This window comes from Acinonyx jubatus, chromosome B3, assembly GCF_027475565.1.
Source record: "Acinonyx jubatus isolate Ajub_Pintada_27869175 chromosome B3, VMU_Ajub_asm_v1.0, whole genome shotgun sequence".
NCBI classification, from domain to species: Eukaryota; Metazoa; Chordata; class Mammalia; order Carnivora; family Felidae; genus Acinonyx; species Acinonyx jubatus.
In genome coordinates, this window is record NC_069386.1 from 98,711,736 (window position 1) to 98,726,498 (window position 14,763).

Below are 14,763 nucleotides of genomic sequence, written 5' to 3' on the forward strand. Positions count from 1 at the left end.
TCTGTCAAACATTGCTACAGTTGCATATCAGTAAATTTCTTTAAAATAAAATAAGCAATTTATTCAAAATAAATTTTATTTAAAATAAGCAATTATTTAAAAATCCACTTGAAATGGAACTTTACAAATCAGTTCAATTAATGAACCACAAGAACCTTTAGGACTTAGTTCAAATTTGTGTTCTAAAAAGCATTTGCTTTTGCATCCTCACTCCCTTCTACATTAACATGACACTCAAAGGTTAAATACTGTTCAAATATGAACATACTTAATTCCTGTTGTATGGTACTAGAAATATTTTTAAAAATCTGTTAAATGTACACATGAAATATATTCAGAGATTTGTGCAATAAAGGTAACAGAAATGCTTACAAGGCACTTAATAATCACAACCACGCGTAATTAGATGGCTACAGACTAGGATTAAAAACTGGAATGTAACATCAAGATTATAAAAACATTTCATTGTCACAGAGGGGTAGAAAATGACAGCTGAAACAATTTTCTTCACTGAAAAAGTGTCTTCTCTCAGGCACCTTCTGGTCAGTTATTGAGGAGTAGATGTACCAGTTGCAGGAAACATTTTTAAACAAAAAATTCATTAAGAAAATGCTAACTATCAAAGTAGATCAAATTGACATAAATTTGAGACTTTAATACTCAAAGAAACAAAACCTAGATTTTATATTTCCACTAGTAAAACTAACATGAACCAAATCCATATTTACTAGAAGAAAATTAAAAGAATAAAAAAAGTCATTAGTACAAAGTATGCTGTGACATTCTGTAAGCATGAAATAGCCAACATAAAGCCAGACATAGACTTGATATTTGGCAAATCAGCAGATAACCTTGAAGTCAACATTTTCCCTGTCAACTATTGCTAGTTACATACCAATACATTTTCCCACATTTTAAATAAGCAATTATTTAAAAATTTACTTGAAATACATATGGACCATTTGACTACATTTCAAAATTATGCAAACACTTTCCGAAAACTAGTCAAAATATAAAAAAGAAAGCCTTTTCTTTCTAAAGGAACAGTACAATTTAGGGATTAAAAAAAGACAAACATCCCAATATAACAAAAATAGAGAAGCACATTTATTTGAAATACTTTCACAAAATTAAACAGATATGGTTCTTTACCTTCCTCTCAAATTAAATTCTTATTTTCACTTGAAAGTCACTTGCCGTATCTGTCACAACATCCCATAGTATAGTTAGAAAGCTCAATTTTTTTCAACCCAAAGCACAGAATTAGGGGTACTATCATTAGTACAGTAGAGACAAAAACTAATTACTATCAATCCAAACGGGGATCACCACTAAATGAAATTCAAGTGCTAAAAAGCATTACTTAATTTTTCCCCGTAAAATAAAGTTTTAGTTAAGAATTCTTATGTTAGCAAAAATATGCATAAACTCAAAATGTTCACTTATTAAATGCTAACATTTAATTAAATGTATACTAAAGCCTACACAGCAATGAAAAAAATTTAAAGTACTTTAAAGCATTTCCAATAGGTTTTCTTACTAATCCACCTCTTAAAGAGATTTTCTTCATTATATAATTCTGAAAGCAACAGAGTATCAACAAAGGTGGTTGCTGATGACATACTAATCCTCAGAATAGAACCACTCAATGACTTTTCCCATTCTAAAAGCTGTTAACCTATATAATCTCAACTTTAGGGGAAGCCGGTCTGCACATCTCAAACCTGCCAGCTATGAGAAAACTCATAGAAACCTTGGATCTCAGAGAAACTAATTGGATAAACTTATAAAACATAGTAACTAAAAGCTAGAAGGTGGGAATCCTCTTAGTTGCCAGAGAGAGGAAAAGGAAAGCTGATTACAAAGGGTTAGCACTCCTCCAACTCCTCTCACCTTTCTGACTTTTGCAATTCTATATTCACAGTTTGCAATTCTATATTTACATGCCAAATTGTTAAATGTTTTAAGTCAAGATCCACCAACACTTGTGATGTCAGAGCACCCCAAATTAGTTTGAATAGTAACTTAGCTACGACTTTATATTGAGAGGGTGGCTCTTGTAGACAGCATATAGTCAGGTTTTGCATTTCTAATCTGGCAATCTCTGCTTTTTAATTCAAGCATTAGTTCACTTACGTTTACTGTGATTACTGACATGAGTGAATTTAGGTCTACTATTTCCCATTTGTTTTCTTTGTTCTTCTGTATTTTGTTTCTTGTTTCTCCTTTCTTGATTTCTTTTGGATTAATTAAATTTTTTTTTTTACTATTTTAATTACCCTACAGGAATTTTTTTAAAACTTTTTATTGTGGAATAATTTTATACTTACAGAAAAGGTGCAAAAATAGAACAGAGAATTATCATATATTGGCTTCCCCTAAAGTTAGGGTAACTATAGTACAATTATCAAAACTAAGAAATTAATATTGGCACAACACTAGCAACTAAGATATAGACTTCATTCAGATTTCTCCAGTTTTTCTAATGTTCTTTTCTGTTTTAGGATCCAATCTAGGATACCATGTTGCATTTCGTTGTCATGTTCCCTTAGTCTCCTCTAAACTGACAAATTCTTCAATCTTTCATAACTTTGATACTTAAAAAAATCATTATTCAGGTATAATTGACAAAAGTATAAGATATTTAAAGTGTACATCATGGTACGTTGATATACTTACACATTGTGAAACAATACCCCTCATCTAGTTAATAGGACCCCTTAACACTTTTGAAGAGCTCTGATCAGTTTGTTTTGTAGAATGTCCCTTAATTTGAGTTTATCGATGTTTTCTCATGACTGGATTGAGGTTATACATTTTTTGGCCAGAGTGAAGTACAGGACTAACCCATTTACTTTAACCTTTTTAAAACTGATTATTGCTTGCACAGAAAAATTATGAAGTGAGTGAAATACCAATCTAGCAGAATGTTTAAGAATTTTCAAAATTACTTATTTGCAGGCCTGATTTTATTTGTATAATCCATCCCCAGTAAAACTCTAGGCTGCTAGGAGGTAGGGTGGGAAGAGAATTTGTATTTTAATTTTCAAAGAAAACAAAATTTAGATTAAAGTATCTAAGTTGCAAAAAGTGATTATATTTTTATAGGTTATCTTTATTTGTATGCTAAAAAAGTTATGCTAAACTTTCACCAATCTATTTAATTCAATGCTTACTTTGAGATTAGTAGGAAAATTAACAAGGAGAAAATATTAAAAAATACAAGTTATCTGTAGCATCAGCTACCCTAACCAAAACACAGATAAGGTGAGAAAAAAAAGGAATTGCTGTTTTATTTTAACATTCTTCAAGGCAAAGGCTCTGTTTCTTAGAATTTTCACAGAGGAAGGGGAAAAAAGGAAAAAATTCCACAGAGCACTTAAGAGTTCCCACATATACCATTTAAAAATGTTTTTAATTATTAAATGGGACTTTTCCAGAAAACCGTATTTGAAAAACTCCACGGCACTGTGATTTCCAACTCTCTTTATTGTAAATCTTTTTGCAGAATATCTAATTCTGTATTCACTGTTTACTGTGTTATCTTTTACTTACACTTTGTAACTATTCTCATCTTTGGCTGTCTTCCCCAAAACTTCTTGAGGGTCAAAACCCTGTCTATTTCTTTCACAAAAGTGCCTAGCACAGTACTGACTGAACATGGAAATATTAAAAACCTCCTGAAAATATGAAGAGTCAAGGCTTTATCTTATGTACATGAGAAAATTTAGGTGGAAAAGATATTTTTACCCTAATTAATTAATGAAATAGGATATTTCAGAAGCTTGGAGGTAAGAAGCAAAGTAAAAGATTAGAATATGTTTTTCCTTTGTAGATATGGCAAATTTGATTTATTTTTCCAATAATGGTGGCTTTTTGGACAGCAAATATTCTTTCCTTAAGACCAGTGATAATTTTTAAATGTACTACAAAATTTCCCATAATCTTCAAAGTCAAACATCACATCTTAATTCATAAATGTATGTTTTACATAAAACTGAACAACTAAAATGGCTAGAAATTTATGAAAACAGTATATATGCTAAATTTAACTTAAAATCTTCATTAATAACACGCTGAAGCTTTACCTATATGCCATAGCGTATTTTAAAAAACCAATTTTTCTTCTAGTGAACCTTAAAGAATCATCATTTTGAAAGATCACAACACAAAAATGTTTAACAGTTTAAAAATTTTGTTATTACTAACTGGAATTTTACTACTCAATGTATATCCTTAAAGCTAGCAAAAAATATTGTTTTAATACCCTAGATTGATACTCTAGAATCAACATACACAAAGACATACTAAAAATCTAATCATACAAATATACCATGTTCTTTATCAGACTTATTTAAATGACTGGCTCATAAAATTAGGGCACTTTGAAGGAAACTGAAGTATCCTGCTACACTTAACATTTTGGTAGGGAGTAGAAGTAAAAAGGACACACAGGATTCTAATTTTTATTGTAATAAAAACAAGATTCCAGGGGTGCCTGGGTGTCTCAGTTGGTTAATCATCCCTCTCTTGATTTTGGCTCAGGTCATGAACTCATTGTTCCTTAGATCAAGCCCTGTCTTGGGCTCCTCACTGAGACCACGGAACCTGCTTGGGATTCTCTCTTTCCCTCGCTCTCAGCCCCTCCCCCCACTCGCACATGCTCTCTCTCTCTCTCAAAACAAACAAAACAAAACAAAAATAGATTCCAAATAGATGGGTTCTAGAGATGAAAAAGAGCTGATAACTAACTTCCACAAGATGGATAAGCAAGAGGAAAAAAATGTTTTGAATACAGTACAAAAAAGGAGAATAATCTACTTATATTTTTATTTTTTTTTTTATACTCATCCTTTTTCTCCTCTGAGCTCTTGGGTTTTTGTCCCTATACTAATAGTAAGGAATGTGGGTGGCTAAACTAAGTTTGTTAAGGTGAATTGCCATTTTTGAGGCAGGACTGAAGGAGAATTCACAGAAAAAAAAATGTAGAATTCGGTCTTCTCCAATAGCAATTGTATTTTGGTAGTGGTGATGAGAAAGTACAAAATACTTCACTCACTAATGTAAGATCATGGATATATAAAAATTGTTACTTGTGTTATAACCAGAGAAAGTATTGTTTTGACAGCACTCTGTGGGAATGCAGACAGAGCTCTGCTCTGTAGACACTGAGCTGCTCTTTACATATTGATATGTAAGAACCTTGAGCTTGAATTTTACAGTAAAATAAGGACAAATCTGACCCTACAGATTAGGAAAATGAGATACTTAAAATTCCAAGAGTATGGCATCTGGCACATAATAGATAACTACTATTATATATATTTGTTAGATTTAATTGCAAATTTATTCAGAAGCCACATCTTTCCTCAGTTATGTGGACTTTTAATCAACTATACAAAACCGGTATGTTAATTTGGCATAAATTAAACTAGACAGTTTCCTTGCTTGTGACAAGTGGTGTGTGTGTGTGTGTTCAGAGACAAAGAGTAGGAGAACGAAAAAACTTGGGATGTTTGTTACTAATAAGAAAAAAAAAATAAGCCGATTTAAAGCTTATTGTTTTGCCATTAATTATGTCATGTAAACAATTATTTCCAACCACATAATTTTTTCCAAGCTGCATTCTGTGAATTACTTGATCGATACTGAGTTTTCCTGCTTTAGAGACGTTTTACAAGGGGAAGGGGGAAAAAAAAATCACTTAATTCATTAATTCACTAGATTCAATGGGGCTTGCCAAGAAACCTCCAAAATAAAGGCAAGCATAGATGGAGAAACACTTTTTAGAAAAAAATAGAGAAATCTACAAATTCTAATCTACCTGTATTATTATACTCACCAGAATAGCTGATCCCACTGCCTGCAGTAAATGGAACAATAGAAGTATTTTTAACTTTACCACATATTTTAAGTTTTACTCAAGATCAGATACATAATGAAACATGTCAATCTTGGCTATTATATAAATATTTTAAGCTACTGCAAACATATCCAAATGCTGAATAAGGGAATATAAGGAGTAGACTGTTTCAAATTAAAAGTTGATGTGGTTACCAATACGGAGACAGCTCAAAGATGCTTACAGAAAGGAAATTAAAATTGTTTTCTTTTTTAATTTCAAGAAAAGAACAAACATTAAAATATTAACAAAACTGCTCTTTTGATAGAAGGACATTTTTTGTAGATTCAACTTTCATTAATAATTAAAAACTACAGAAATGACTAATTCACAGAACATATTATCACAATTTGTACAATTATAGTTAAATCATATTAGTGTCATGCCAGTGAACATACATATTAAGCAAAATAAAAATTGAGATGGTTCAGAAATTCATAGTAGTTTTAACTTCTAAAATAATCAAATATTTAAAATTATCAGAAATTTTATAAATTCTAATACTCATGAATTACCACGTCAAACTTAAGAACTACTCTAAACTTCATCAAGAACTTACTTAGTTTACAAAACATATTAAATGTATTAATTGGTCTTACCATCTTTTCCATCTATGGATTTTGACACTTCAATATCAAAATTTTCCTGCATCTGCTGACCTCTAAAACAGCTGAGATGTTCTTGCTCAATTAAATTACTTTCTTCTTCTTCTAGAGGCTGCCAAGTGCCATCAATAAACCACTGTCCACGCATTACTGGTATTTTATCAGCCTCTGAAAAGAGAAATCACAGAAAGAGACATAGTAACTATAATTTTATATTTTGTTACTACCGTGGCAAAAACTGACTTTCTTGACCCAGAAGAATCATTTAAAGTTTTAAATTTTAGATTTCAAGCCACAGTATATATATTTTTTTACAGTACATAATTTTATTTAATTGGGTATTATGCACAAAAGTTATTTGGGCATTAGAAAGGTAGATGAGCAGTTATCTTTGTAACTGTGGCCCTGAGTAATCCAAATGAGTAGGCAAAGGGGTTAAGACAAGTTCATGTAAGACTCTGGTGACAGTTCTAATGTCTTAGAAAACACTGATGTATGCTCCCAGAAGCAGTTGAGAAACAGTGTGTGGGGTAGTAGTGTGTTGCACTTTTTAGGGCTTCCTTGAAGGTTATGGACTCCCAGTTAGCATAGAGGAATAGCTGAAACATTTAATTATAGTAAATTCCTCACCCATTTTAGAAAAAAACTGAGTAGAAAATTTTCTTGAACTCCACATTTTTTTGATTAAATACTGTTCCTAAAAGTCTAAAACTTTTAGTAGCTATTCATTCATTTTTTAAGAATAAACCACAATTGTCAGCTATGCTATCTTGAATCCTCTAAAATTTGTAAAAAATAAAGCAAAAATAAAATGGAAATGAAAAACCTTAAAAATAAATAGCAAAATAAAATGAACTTAATTATGTAGAGATATGGTTTAATCATACATAGAAAAATTATTTCAAGTGGATTTAAAACACAGTAATTTTTATATACATATTGGGATATACCCTATGGACAAAAAGAACTGCAAATATATCTTAAGCTTTTTGTAGTAACTGCACTGTTACAATTGTTAATAATTGGAATAATACTGGTATTGTTGATTTGAAACTCTAGGTTAAAATGAATATATTAATTTTATTAAATATCATTAGGAAATGAGAAAAAAGATACAAATACAAATATCAAAGAAATAAAAATTGTAATTTTAAATTTCAAGTAGGGGGCAGGGCACCTGGGTGGCTTAGTCAACTCTTGGTTTCAGCTCAGGTCATGATCTCACAGTTCGTGGGTTCAAGCGCCGCTGGGCTCCACACTGACAGTGCAGACCCTGCCTGGCATTCTTTCTCTTTCCCTCTCTGCTCCTCCTCTGCGTTCTCGTTCTCTCTCTTTCCTCCCCCCTCAAAATAAACCAACTTAAAAAAAAGTTTTTGATTTCAGTTAGAAATATCAGCATGAACTAAAATGATGTATTTTCTCTTTTAAAAATGGCTGTGGCACCTGCGTGACTCAGTTGGTTAAACAATCAACTCTTGATTTTGGCTCAGGTCATGATCTTGCTGCTCCTGGGCCCAAGCCCTATTCAGGCTCCATACTGGCAACGTGGAGCCTGCTTAGGATTCTCTCTCTCCTCTCTCTCTGCCCTCCCCCCCTCCCCACACACATGCACACAAGTGTGTGCACTCTCTCTCTTTCAGAATAAACTTAAAAAAAATTCTAAGCTTTGTCCACTGAAAAGGCCTAGAAACACACCAACAGTTGAGCATTCCTGAAACAACGACCATGATCTCTGAATACCATTTCCCACCAAAAGAAACCAAGATCCTTCAAGAAATGGCTAATTCTGGGTGTGAGACAGAAAATTTACCAGATGATCATGAAATATGTTATTGTATCAGACTTGTACTGTGATGTATTAAAAATGTAATATGGGTTTCTACTTCTTACATTATCCTATATTCTGCTATAGCAATTCTGTATGTAGGTGTTTACTGTGTTATTTGGTACACAGATACTCAAAAATATTATAACTTCATTGTGAATTACAGCTTTTAAAACTATAAAGTATATTCTGTTATGTTTAATGACTTTTAATCTGGATCCTACTTTGTGGAGATTGAAACCCTTGCTTTCTTATTTTTTTCTATTTGCCTGTGACAGTTTTGCACATCCCTTCATTTTTAACTCTTTGAATCACTAGGTTTTAGATATGTCTCTTATAGACACCACAGAATGGGTTTTGCTTTAGGAAGCCATTTGAAAATGTTTTTCTTCTAATAGATGAGTTAAGCCCATTTATACTTATTGATATGACTGATACATTTGAATTGTGTGTTCTTTTATAATTAACATTTTATTATTCATACTTATTCTTTTTTCCCTATAGTTGTTATTGTTTTATTTTTATTTTATTTATTTTATTTGTTTAAATTATTTTTAATATATAAAATTTATTGTCAAATTGGTTTCCATACAACACCCAGTGCTCATCCCAGAAGGTGCCCTCCTCAATACCCATCACCCACCTTCCTTTCCCTCCCACCTCCCATCAACCCTCAGTTTGTTCTCAGTTTTTAAGCGTCTCTTATGCTTTGGATCTCTCCCACTCTAACCTCTTTTTTTTTTTTTTCCTTCCCCTCCCCCGTGGGTTTCTGTTAAGTTTCTCAGGATCCACGTAAGAATGAAAACATATGGTATCTGTCTTTCTCTGTATGGCTTGTTTCACTTAGCATCACACTCTCCAGTTCCATCCACATTTCTACAAAGGGCCATATTTCATTCTTTCTCATTGCCATGTAGTACTCCATTGTGTATATAAACCACAATTTCTTTATCCATTCATCAGTGGATGGACATTTAGGCTCTTTCCATAATTTGGCTATTGTTGAGAGTGCTGCTATAAATATTGGGGTACAAGTGCCCCTATGCATCAGTACTCCTGTATCCCTTGGGTAAATTCCTAACAGTGCTACTATTTTTAATTTTTTGAGGAACCTCCACACTGTTTTCCAGAGCGGCTGCATCAGTTTGCATTCCCACCAACAGGGCAAGAGGGTTCCCGTTTCTCCACGTCCTCTCCAGCATCTATAGTCTCCTGATTTGTCCATTTTGGCCACTCTGACTGGCGTGAGGTGATATCTGAGTGTGGTTTTGATTTGTATTTCCCTGATGAGGAGTGACGTTGAGCATCTTTTCATGTGCCTGTTGGCCATCCGCATGTCTTCTTTAGAGAAGTGTCTATTCATGTTTTCTGCCCATTTCTTCACTGGGTTATTTGTTTTTCGGGTGTGGAGTTTGGTGAGCTCTTTATAGATTCTGGATACTAGCCCTTTGTCCGATATGTCATTTGCAAATATCTTTTCCCATTCCGTCGGTTGCCTTTTAGTTTTGTTGACTGTCTCCTTTGCTGTGCAGAAGCTTTTTATCTTCATAAGGTCCCAGTAATTCATTTTTGCTTTTAATTCCCTTGCCTTTGGGGATGTGTCAAGTAAGAAATTGCTACGGCTGAGGTCAGAGAGGTCTTTTCCTGCTTTCTCCTCTAAGGTTTTGATGGTTTCCTGTCTCACATGCAGGTCCTTTATCCATTTTGAGTTTATTTTTGTGAATGGTGTGAGGAAGTGGTCTAGTTTCAACCTTCTGCATGTTGCTGTCCAGTTCTCCCAGCACCGTTTGTTAAAGAGACTGTCTTTTTTCCATTGGATATTCTTTCCTGCTTTGTCAAAGATGAGTTGGCCATACATTTGAGGGTCTAGTTCTGGGGTTTCTATTCTATTCCATTGGTCTATGTGTCTGTTTCTGTACCAATACCATGCTGTCTTGATGATGACAGCTTTGTGGTAGAGGGTAAAGTCTGGGATTGTGATGCCTCCTGCTTTGGTCTTCTTCTTCAAAATTACTTTGGCTATTCAGGGCCTTTTGTGGTTCTGTATGAATTTTAGGATTGCTTGTTCTAGCTTCGAGAAGAATGCTGGTGCAATTTTAATTGGGATTTCACTGAATGTGTAGATAGCTTTGGGTAGTATTGACATTTTGACAATATTTATTCTTCCAACCCATAAGCACAGAATGTGTTTCCATTTCTTTATGTCTTCTTCAATTTCCTTTATAAGCTTTCTATAGTTTTCAGCATACAGATCTTTTACATCTTTGGTTAGATTTATCCCTAGGTATTTTATGCTTCTTGGTGCAATTGTGAATGGGATCAATTTCTTTATTTGTCTTTCTGTTGCTTCATTATTGGTGTATAAGAATGCAACTGATTTCTGTACATTGATTTTGTATCCTGCAACTTTGCTGAATTCATGTATCAGTTCTAGCAGACTTTTGGTGGAGTCTATCAGATTTTGCATATATAATATCATGTTATCTGCAAAAAGTGAAAGGTTAACTTCATCTTGCCAATTTTGATGCCTTTGATTTCCTTTTGTTGTCTGATTTCTGATGCTAGAACTTCCAACACTATGTTAAACAACAGCGGTGAGAGTGGACATCCCTGTTGTGTTCCTGATCTCAGGGAAAAAGCTCTCAGTTTTTCCCCATTAAGGATGATGAGGGCTTTTCATAAATGGCTTTTATTATGGTAAGTATGTTCCCTCTAGCCTGACTTTCTCGAGGGTTTTTATTAAGAAAGGATGCTGAATTTTGTCAAATGCTTTTTCTGCATCGATTGACAGGATCATATGGTTCTTATCTTTTCTTTTGTTAATGTGATATATCACATTGATTGATTTGCGAATGTTGAACCAGCCCTGCATCTCAGGAATGAATCCCACTTGATCATGGTGAATAATTCTTTTTATATGCTGTTGAATTCGATTTGCTAGTATCTTATTGAGAATTTTTGCATTCATATTCATCAGGGATATTGGCCTGTAGTTCTCTTTTTTTTAATGGGTCTCTGTCTGGTTTAGGAATCAAAGTAATACTGGCTTCAAAGAATGAGTCTGGAAGTTTTCTTTCCCTTTCTATTTTTTGGAATAGCTTGAGAAGGATAGGTCTTATCTCTGCTTTAAACATTTGGTAGAACTCCCCTGGGAAGCCATCTGGTCTGGACTCTTATTTGTTGGGAGATTTTTGATAACTGATTCAATTTCCTCACTGGTTATGGGTCTGTTCAAACTTTCTATTTCCTCCTGATTGAGTTTTGGAAGTGTGTGGGTGTTTAGGAATTTGTCCATTTCTTCCAGGTTGTCCAGTTTGTTGGCATATAATTTTTCATAGTATTCCCTGATAATTGCTTGTATTTCTGAGGGATTGGTTGTAATAATTCCATTTTCATTCATGCTTTTATCTATTTGGGTCATCTCCCTTTTCTTTTTGAGAAGCCTGGCTAGAGGTTTATCAATTTTGTTTAATTTTTCAAAAAACCAACTCTTGGTTTTGTTGATATGCTCTACAGTTTTTTTAGATTCTATATTGTTTATTTCTGCTCTGATCTTTATGATTTATCTTCTTCTGCTGGGTTTAGGCTGTCTTTGCTATTCTGCTTCTATTTCTTTTAGGTGTGCTGTTAGATTTTGTATTTGGGATTTTTCTTGTTTCTTGAGATAGGCCTGGATTGCAATGTATTTTCCTCTCAGGACTGCCTTCGTTGCATCCCAAAGCATTTGGATTGTTGTATTTTCATTTTCATTTGTTTCCATATATTGTTTAATTTCTTCTCTAATTGCCTGGTGGACCCATCCATTCTTTAGTAGGATGTTCTTTAACCTCCATGCTTTTGGAGGTTTTCCAGACTTTTTCCTGTGGTTGATTTCAAGCTTCATAGCATTGTGGCCTGAAAGTATGCATGGTATGATCTCAATTCTTGTATACTTATGAAGGGCTGTTTTGTGACCCAGTATGTGATCTATCTTGGAGAATGTTCCATGTGTCCTCTAGAAGACATAGAGTTCTAAATATATCTGTCAAGTCCATCTGGTCCAATGTATCATTCAGGGCCATTGTTTCTTTATTGACTGTGTGTCCAGATGATTTACCCATTGCTTTAAGTGGAGTATTAAAGTCCCCTGCAATTACCACATTCTTATCAATAAGGTTGCTTATGTTTGTGAGTAATTGTTTTATATATTTGGGGGCTCCTGTATTTGGCAGATAGAGATTTATAATTGTTAGCTCTTCCTGATGGATAGACCCTGTAATTATTATATAATGCCCTCTTCATCTCTTGTTACAGCCTTTAATTTAAAGTCTAGTTTGTCTGATATAAGTATGGCTACTCCAGCTTTCTTTTGACTTCCAGTAGCATGATAGATAGTTCTCCATCCCCTCACTTTCAACCTGAAGGTGTTCTCAGGTCTAAAGTGAGTCTCTTGTAGACTGCAAATAGATGGGTCTTGTTTTTTTATCCATTCTGATACCCTATGTCTTTTGGTTGGAGCATTTAGTCCATTTACGTTCAGTGTTATTATAGAAAGATATGGGTTTAGAGTCATTGTGATGTCTGTACGTTTCATGCTTGTAGTGATTTCTCTGGTACTTTGTCTCACAGGATCCCCCTTAGGATCTCTTGTAGGGCTGGTTTAGTGGTGACGAATTCCTTCAGTTTTTGTTTGTTTGGGAAGACCTTTATCTCTCCTTCTATTCTAAATGACAGACTTGCTGGATAAAGGATTCTCAGCTGCATATTTTTTCTGTTCATCACATTGAAGATCTCCTGCCATTCCTTTTGGCCTGCCAAGTTTCTTTTTTTTTTTTTTTTTTCCAATATATGAAATTTATTGTCAAATTGGTTTCCATAGAACACCCAGTGCTCAACCCAAAAGGTGCCCTCCTCAACACCCATCACCCACCCTCCCCGCCCTCCCACCCCCCATCAACACAATGTAGTACTCCATTGTGTATATAAACCACAATTTCTTTATCCATTCATCAGATGATGGCCTGCCAGGTTTCAGTAGAGAGATCCGTCACGAGTCTTATCAGTCTCCCTTTATATGTTAGAGCACGTTTATCCCTTGCTGCTTTCAGAATTTTTTCTCTTTCCTTGTATTTTGCCAGTTTCACTATGATATGTCGCACAGAAGATTGATTCAAGTTACGTCTGAAGGGAGTTCTCTGTGCCTCTCGGGTTTCAGTGCCTTTTTCCTTCCCCAGATCAGGGAAGTTCTCAGCTATTATTTCTTCAAGTACACCTTCAGCACCTTTCCCTCTCTCTTCCTCCTCTGGAATACCAATTATGCATAGATTATTTCTCTTTAGTGCATCACTTAGTTCTCTAATTTTCCCCTCATACTCCTGGATTTTTTTATCTTTTTCTCAGCTTCTTTTTCCATAATTTTATCTTCTAATTCACCTATTCTCTCCTCTGCCTCTGCAATCCAAGCTGTGGTTGCCTCCATTTTATTTTGCAGCTCATTAATAGCATTTTTTAGCTCCTCCTGGCTGTTCCTTAGTCCCTTGATCTCTGTAGCAATAGATTCTCTGCTGTCCTCTATACTGTTTTCAAGCCCAGTGATTAATTTTATGACTATTATTCTAAATTCACTTTCTGTTATATTGTTTAAATTATTTTTGATCACTTCGTTAGCTGTTGTTATTTCCTGGACGTTTTTCTGAGGGGAATTCTTCCATTTCGTCATTTTGGATAGTCCCCGGAGTGGTGCGGGACTGTGGGGCGCTTCCCCTGTGCTGTCTTGAATAACTTGCGTTGGTGGGAGGGGCCACAGTCAGACCTGATGTCTGCCCCCAGCCCACTGCTGGGGCCTCAGTCAGACTGGTGTGTGCCTTCTCTTCCCCTCTCCTAGGGGCAGGACTCACTGTGGGGTGGCGTGGCCCGTCTGGGCTACTTGCACACTGCCAGGCTTGTGCTGCTGGGGATCAGGCGTATTAGCTGGGGTGGATCGGCAAGGTGCACAGGGGCTGGAGGGGCAGGCTCAGTTCGCTTTTCCTTCCGAGATCCGCTTCGGGAGGGGCCCTGCGGCACCGGGAGGGAGTCAGACCCGCCGGAGGGATGGATCCGCAGAAGCACAGCGTTTGGTGTTTGTGCGGTGCCAGCAAGTTCCCTGGCAGAACTGGCTCCCTTTGGGATTTTGGCTGGGGGATGGGCGAGGGAGATGGCGCTGGCGAGCGCCTTTGTTCCCCGCTAAGCTGAGCTCTGTCGTCTGGGGCTCAGCAACTCTCCCTCCCGTTGTCCTCCAGCCTTCCCGTTCTCCGAACAGAGCTGTTAACTTATAACCTTCCAGATGTTAAGCCCCACTTGCTGTCAGAACACACTCCATCCGGCCCCTCCGCTTTTGCAAGCCGGACTCGGGGGCTCTGCTTGGCAGGCGGGCCGCCCCGCCCCTCCGCCCCGGCTCCCGCCCGCCAGTCCGT

The 14,763-nt window shown here is 35.6% G+C and overlaps 1 protein-coding gene across 7 annotated transcripts in view; it reads right to left on the bottom strand.

The window, feature by feature from the left end:
• DDHD1 (DDHD domain containing 1) overlaps positions 1-14,763 on the bottom strand; it is a 107,643-nt gene that overhangs the window by 50,267 nt on the left and 42,613 nt on the right. For 4 of the 7 annotated variants that reach the window (XM_027065735.2, XM_053224464.1, XM_053224463.1 and 1 more), the window contains exons 2-3: positions 6,502-6,675; positions 5,843-5,863 (exon numbers count right to left, since the gene is read on the bottom strand). In XM_027065735.2, coding sequence (XP_026921536.1) covers positions 5,843-5,863; positions 6,502-6,675 — 195 coding nt within the window. The remainder of the gene's footprint in view (positions 1-5,842; positions 5,864-6,501; positions 6,676-14,763) is intronic. The other 3 variants (XM_027065736.2, XM_027065734.2, XM_027065730.2) reach the window with 1 other exon arrangement.